The following is a 7,642-nucleotide window of genomic DNA, read 5'->3' as shown; positions in this document are numbered from 1 at the left end:
CATCGAAATCATCAGAATAAATCATAAAATATCATTTTACATGCATTATTATCCTTCGGGACGCTGCCAAGCGTTTTCGTATTTTCCTATGTGTAAAAAGACCGTTTTGCCCCTGGACGTAAAAATTCTCTAATTTATATTTTCTCACTTTTAATGACATGGTATTATTCTAAATAATTGTTTAAGCTTACTTGAATTTTCTCATATTATTATTTTGCTTAAATCGATGACTTTTAAATTTAATCTTTAAATAAGACGTATTAACGCGTTTTAATCCCGAATTAATCCAAACTTTAATATAAAATTCCCAAATTAAAAACTTAAACTTTTAATAATTATTTAAGCTTAAACCTAATTTTTCATAATTTTATAAAGCTTAAAACTAGGTGTTTTAATTAGCTCGTGAATTAGCGTTCCGTGCGGCGATTAAATCCCGATTAAACCCAAAACGCGTTATTTTGACCCCAAATTTTAAACGTAGCATTTTTAGTATTTATTCTACCCTTCCAAGTCATAAGCCACCCCCGTGGACCCATGGATTCAATTTTTGTTCTTAAAATCTCGTTTTTGACACGTTAACGAACCTACCGAGCCATCTCCCAATTTGCTCGAGCCACGCCCGAGCCACCTTGAGCCAAAACCTAGCCAACCCACCTAGGGACCTTACTGACCAAGCCCAAGCCCTAGACCAGCCCCTTAACACTCGAAAATCCTGCTGCAATCTGCACCATATTGCATGTGTGTGTGCGTGTGAAGAGTAGTGGTGCACTAGGATTCCTACCCTTTCTAGGAACCTCATAGCCCCTAACCATCTACCAGCACCGACCCTCACCAAGCCTAGACCACGCCCATACTATACCCATACCAGCCCAATGCATAGAACCCACCAGCGAGCCACCTGAATCCAAAAGACCCAAGCTGCGCGCTACAAGAACATCCCTCACGCTTCCACTTCCAGCCGAGCCAGCAGCGAACCCAGCCGCACCAACCCCTGGCCCGACCCCTTCCCATGACCATAGGACCCTGATGAACCTAACCTGAGCCACCCAGCCCCAGCAGCGAGCCCCCTGGATCAGAAGACAGCAGCCGCGCAAGAATGCTCTCCCTGTGCGCGAGTTGCTTCCTCCATGTTTGTTCGAGCCATCAGCGGTCCGAGCCACTCCAACCCCTGCCCCAACCTTGGACCATCTCCCTGGGACCCTGATAGACCAACTAGCCCAGCCCAAACCGAGCCACAACCCCTGGAATTCTCGGCCAACACTCCATCACCCTACGGGAAGTCTCCTAAGCAGCGAGGACTCTTCCCCAGCCCCAAGCTCGAACCCTAGCCACCCTAGGACTCAACCCAGCCCTAGACCGAGACCACCCCTGCCCCTGAACCAGCCCTGGTCGAGCCACATAGCCCCATGCATAAGAACCGAAACTTGCACCTTGACAAACCCAACAAAACCCACGGTTCAAATTCTGAAATTCTCCCACGGTTCCAGCATGTTCTTTTGATTAATTTATTATTTTTTTGTCCCTAATATATTCATATTTTTATCATCCTTTGGCAGCGCACTCGTTGGATTCAAAAACGTTTTCAAATTTAGCGCGAAATCGTTAAAACTTTGAAAATACGCAATATACCGTAAAATAATCGAACCCACATATTTTTCATGTATAAACAATTAAATCAAACATATTATGATTTGTATGATGTTAAAAGAGTTTAGGAAACGTGCCTTTGCGTTTATAACGCTCGATTATTCGATCTTCGGCGAGGGTGCGACGTTGGACGACCGGACGACGAAGAACACAAGCTTTTCTTTCCTCCTAAATTTCGAAAATCTGAATTGTGTGTGTGGTGTGTGTTTCACGACTGGTGTAGGTGAAAAATTAGGTTTCAAGGACCTAGGTAGCATATTTATAATTAATTAACAAGTTAAATGGGCTTTGGTTTGGGCTTGTATGATTAAGGGTAATTGGGCCTTCTTTAAATCATTAAATTGAGCCCAATAACACTTAATTAATTAAATAATAAAAGATTATAAAATAAATTTTCTCAAAATAATATTTTTGATCTTTTAAAACTCCTTGTTTGCCCAAAACCGGCTTCTCGGGAAAAATCGAGCTCAACTCGTAAAATAAATTCGAACTCCAATATTTTTAGGAAAATTAAATCATTTTTAATCATATTAGGAAGCCTTGCCACTATTTAAATAAAAATACATATTCTTGTCTTGGTCGTCCCCGGTCTTCTTTCCCCTACCTATTATCGAATATTCGTGCAAAATCTTTAATTTTATGAAAACATGTCACATAATCATTTAATCATGCAATCCTATATTTAATCATATAATAAACATCATGCTAGCATTTAAAAGCAATTAAATAAAACAATTAAGCAATTAAAATATTTTTGCATGCATGTAGTTTACGTGGACTGATTTTTCGGACGTTACAATTCTCCCCCCTTAATTAGAATTTCGACCTCGAAATTTTCCTTGACTTGATGATTGAAAAGTTTAGATTCCTTCATCCACCTCAAACTTAACCTCTAGCTTAAATCTTACTTTTCAATTCAGTCCTCAAAATCTTGAAAAATGCAATTCTAACCCAAAAATTCTCAATGTCGACTCCTAAATCTAGCTCAAGTAGCGCATGCATCCTATTTTCCTCTAAGTTCTTCAATATCCCAATCAAATCCCATCACCCAATTTAACATTTCATGCAAGAAGAGCATAGAAAAATGTTAAACAGCTAGGTTACCTCGAAATCAGTGTAGTATCGACTCTGTCTCATCTTCTGTAGCTTGCATCACATAGACTCTTCCGGTCATGGGTTGCCTAGGCTTGGTGCAATCCGCAGCCTTGTGTCCCAACTCCCCGCACTTGAAGCACTTGAAGGTGCCCCACATGCACTTGCCATAATGTGGACGATTGCACTCCTTGCAAAGTGGTTTTTCATCAGCTTTCAGAACATTTCCTTTAGGTGGTTGTCCTTGTGGTTTTGGTGGTTCTGGTTGCTTAGAAGGTCCCGTATGAGGCTTCTTATTACTCTGATTAGCTTGCTGAGCACGGCTCCTCTTTCGCTGCATCTCCCAATCGATATCCTTCAATGACTGCTCGGCTCTAAGAGCCCTGGCAACGGCGGTAGTATAATCAGCAGGATCGACAAGTGTCACATCGCGTCAGATAGTCGGCCTCAAACCATCTAGAAAATGTCGTAATTTTTCAGCAGGATCATTGGCAATCAAGGGCATAAAGTGACAGCCCCTATCAAACTTCTGCACAAACTCGGCAACAGTCCAATCCCCCTGACGGAGACTCATAAACTCTCTCTTAAGCCTAGAACGAACATCGGATGTGAAGTACTTGTCATAGAACACTCTCTTGAATCCTTCCCAAGTCAAAGTCGCCATATTCACTCCTCGCTCCGCTCCCTCCCACCATAAGGAAGCGTCGCCTTTCAACAGGTAGATAGTACATCGAACGCGATCGGCGTCCGCCATGTCCATATAACGAAATATTACCTCTAATGATCTAATCCATCCCTCAGCCATAAATGGATCAGTAGTGCCATGGAACTCATCGGGGTGCATCCTCCTGAAATGCTCATATACTGGCTCTGGTCTACCCATTGCTCCATTCCCTACGTGTTGCTCAAAGAAACGGGCCATACCGGCTAGTACACGGGCACTAGCATCCTGACCAGGTGGAGGCTGTGGGATATCCTCCTCCTGTCTACCCTCATCAGTCCTAAGCACATTCCTTCTAGGAGGCATCTCTGTATACGTCGTCCAAACCACGTAACCAACATGCATTAATTTATTTTTTTTTTTTTTTTTACATGCAACATGTAACTTACATGTATCATATAAACATTTAAAAGAATTTTAAGCATATAAAATATAAAGCAGTAAAAACTCACATATTTGAGGCATGATTTCTTGAGCTTCTCGAAGTGACAGTACACAACCCTTTTGGGAAAACCTGGCTCTGATACCAACTGAAACGACCTCGATTTTTTTTTTTGTCTTTTATAATCTTAAATCATAAATTCTAAATTACTGAATAAAATAATTTAACATAATCATGAATCATAATAATTTATCAATTTAAATCTCAAGAGCATGAATTAAAATCCTAACTCATCGGCTAACAATAAAAATAAAGCATAAAAATATCTCTAATAAAAATCATTATCAAAATCTTTATATCATAAATCTATCTAGATAGTGCGGAAACATAAAGGCCCTCGGGTGTGTACTGCTGCACTCGATCGACTCAATCGTCACCGCCTCCAAAATCATAAAATCCTGCATCATACAAACCTAGTGAGTCTAAAGACTCAACACGTTCTAAACATGGATAACAAATAATACATATACATACACATACCTTTAAAAATCATATTTTTATTTAAAATAATATTTTGAACATAAATAAACCATTAAAAATCATTTGAGCATAACTAAATCATAAATAGTGAAATTATTTTAAAATAACTTTAAGCATTAATAAATCCTTTAAAAAATCATTTAATAATAGCTTTAATCATCATCATAAATCATATATCATAGAAATCATTTTTATCATAAGCTTTTAATCATATATCATTTTGGGTGAAGTTTGATCCTTGAAAGTGACTAGCTTTTATCCTTTGGTCGACTGCAGTCTTAGCTCCACATGGCCCATGGGGGTGTGCACTAGGCTCCACCGTGGAAATACGATCGTCGGGGTTCCCTCGGGGGCCTTTTCCCATAGACGGGTTCCCTCGGGGGCCTTCTCCCAAACATGGGTTCCCTCTGGGGCCTTTTCCCGTAAATGAGTTCCCTCTGGGGCCTTTTCCCCTCACGTTATCCCCACAAAATCATATATCATAACTCATATCTTTTGTCACAGTCAATTCACGTCCCTCAAAATATTTTTCCTTTTCTTTAAAAATCATAAAATACGACAGCTTTCAGAAACTAGCATTTTAGACAGTGTAAATTGCACAGCTTTACCATAAATCGTAAAAATACATATTATCATCGAAATCATCATAATAAATCATAAAATATCATTTTACATGCATTATTATCCTTCGGGACGCTGCCAAGCGTTTTCGTATTTTCCTATGTGTAAAAAGACCGTTTTGCCCCTGGACGTAAAAATTCTCTAATTTATATTTTCTCACTTTTAATGACATGGTATTATTCTAAATAATTGTTTAAGCTTACTTGAATTTTCTCATATTTTTATTTTGCTTAAATCGATGACTTTTAAATTTAATCTTTAAATAAGACGTATTAACGCGTTTTAATCCCGAATTAATCCAAACTTTAATATAAAATTCCCAAATTAAAAACTTAAACTTTTAATAATTATTTAAGCTTAAACCTAATTTTTCATAATTTTATAAAGCTTAAAACTAGGTGTTTTAATTAGCTCGTGAATTAGCGTTCCGTGCGGCGATTAAATCCCGATTAAACCCAAAACGCGTTATTTTGACCCCAAATTTTAAACGTAGCATTTTTAGTATTTATTCTACCCTTCCAAGTCATAAGCCACCCCCGTGGACCCATGGATTCAATTTTTGTTCTTAAAATCTCGTTTTTGACACGTTAACGAACCTACCGAGCCATCTCCCAATTTGCTCGAGCCACGCCCGAGCCACCTTGAGCCAAAACCTAGCCAACCCACCTAGGGACCTTACTGACCAAGCCCAAGCCCTAGACCAGCCCCTTAACACTCGAAAATCCTGCTGCAATCTGCACCATATTGCATGTGTGTGTGCGTGTGAAGAGTAGTGGTGCACTAGGACTCCTACCCTTTCTAGGAACCTTATAGCCCCTAACCATCTACCAGCACCGACCCTCACCAAGCCTAGACCACGCCCATACTATACCCATACCAGCCCAATGCATAGAACCCACCAGCGAGCCACCTGAATCCAAAAGACCCAAGCTGCGCGCTACAAGAACATCCCTCACGCTTCCACTTCCAGCCGAGCCAGCAGCGAACCCAGCCGCACCAACCCCTGGCCCGACCCCTTCCCATGACCATAGGACCCTGATGAACCTAACCTGAGCCACCCAGCCCCAGCAGCGAGCCCCCTGGATCAGAAGACAGCAGCCGCGCAAGAATGCTCTCCCTGTGCGCGAGTTGCTTCCTCCATGTTTGTTCGAGCCATCAGCGGTCCGAGCCACTCCAGCCCCTGCCCCAACCTTGGACCATCTCCCTGGGACCCTGATAGACCAACTAGCCCAGCCCAAACCGAGCCACAACCCCTGGAATTCTCGGCCAACACTCCATCACCCTACGGGAAGTCTCCTAAGCAGCGAGGACTCTTCCCCAGCCCCAAGCTCGAACCCTAGCCGCCCTAGGACTCAACCCAGCCCTAGACCGAGACCACCCCTGCCCCTGAACCAGCCCTGGTCGAGCCACATAGCCCCATGCATAAGAACCGAAACTTGCACCTTGACAAACCCAACAAAACCCACGGTTCAAATTCTGAAATTCTCCCACGGTTCCAGCATGTTCTTTTGATTAATTTATTATTTTTTTGTCCCTAATATATTCATATTTTTATCATCCTTTGGCAGCGCACTCGTTGGATTCAAAAACGTTTTCAAATTTAGCGCGAAATCGTTAAAACTTTGAAAATACGCAATATACCGTAAAATAATCGAACCCACATATTTTTCATGTATAAACAATTAAATCAAACATATTATGATTTGTATGATGTTAAAAGAGTTTAGGAAACGTGCCTTTGCGTTTATAACGCTCGATTATTCGATCTTCGGCGAGGGTGCGACGTTGGACGACCGGACGACGAAGAACACAAGCTTTTCTTTCCTCCTAAATTTCGAAATTCTGAATTGTGTGTGTGGTGTGTGTTTCACGGCTGGTGTAGGTGAAAAATTAGGTTTCAAGGACCTAGGTAGCATAATTATAATTAATTAACAAGTTAAATGGGCTTTGGTTTGGGCTTGTATGATTAAGGGTAATTGGGCCTTCTTTAAATCATTAAATTGAGCCCAATAACACTTAATTAATTAAATAATAAAAGATTATAAAATAAATTTTCTCAAAATAATATTTTTGATCTTTTAAAACTCCTTGTTTGCCCAAAACCGGCTTCTCGGGAAAAATCGAGCTCAACTCGTAAAATAAATTCGAACTCCAATATTTTTAGGAAAATTAAACCATTTTTAATCATATTAGGAAGCCTTGCCACTATTTAAATAAAAATACATATTCTTGTCTTGGTCGTCCCCGGTCTTCTTTCCCCTACCTATTATCGAATATTCGTGCAAAATCTTTAATTTTATGAAAACATGTCACATAATCATTTAATCATGCAATCCTATATTTAATCATATAATAAACATCATGCTAGCATTTAAAAGCAATTAAATAAAACAATTAAGCAATTAAAATATTTTTGCATGCATGTAGTTTACGTGGACTGATTTTTCGGACGTTACAACATCTAATTGCAATCACATCTTAATTTCTCCAACACATAAAATCTGAATCATGTTGGAATTCAAAGATACTTACATCCTCTTAAAGCCTTTGATGAGAGGAACAAGAATCTCCACTTGTATCAAAGTTTGGATGTGTAAATCGTGTAAAATCAAAGTTCTAAAATTATTGAAGCTTGAAGA

At 40.0% G+C, this 7,642-nt stretch overlaps 1 protein-coding gene across 1 annotated transcript; it reads right to left on the bottom strand.

Annotated features, from left to right (window-relative positions):
• Positions 1-3,172: 3,172 nt before the first annotated feature.
• On the bottom strand, positions 3,173-3,766 carry LOC140830116 (uncharacterized). Its single transcript, XM_073193399.1, has one exon. The coding sequence runs from the start codon at positions 3,764-3,766 to the stop codon at positions 3,173-3,175; it is 594 nt and encodes a 197-aa protein (XP_073049500.1).
• Positions 3,767-7,642: the final 3,876 nt, after the last annotated feature.

The sequence above is a fragment of the Primulina eburnea genome, chromosome 4 (genome assembly GCF_022965805.1).
Source record: "Primulina eburnea isolate SZY01 chromosome 4, ASM2296580v1, whole genome shotgun sequence".
Taxonomy (NCBI): domain Eukaryota; kingdom Viridiplantae; phylum Streptophyta; class Magnoliopsida; order Lamiales; family Gesneriaceae; genus Primulina; species Primulina eburnea.
The sequence above is the reverse complement of the archived record's forward strand: the minus strand, read 5'-3'. Positions and strand labels throughout refer to the sequence as shown.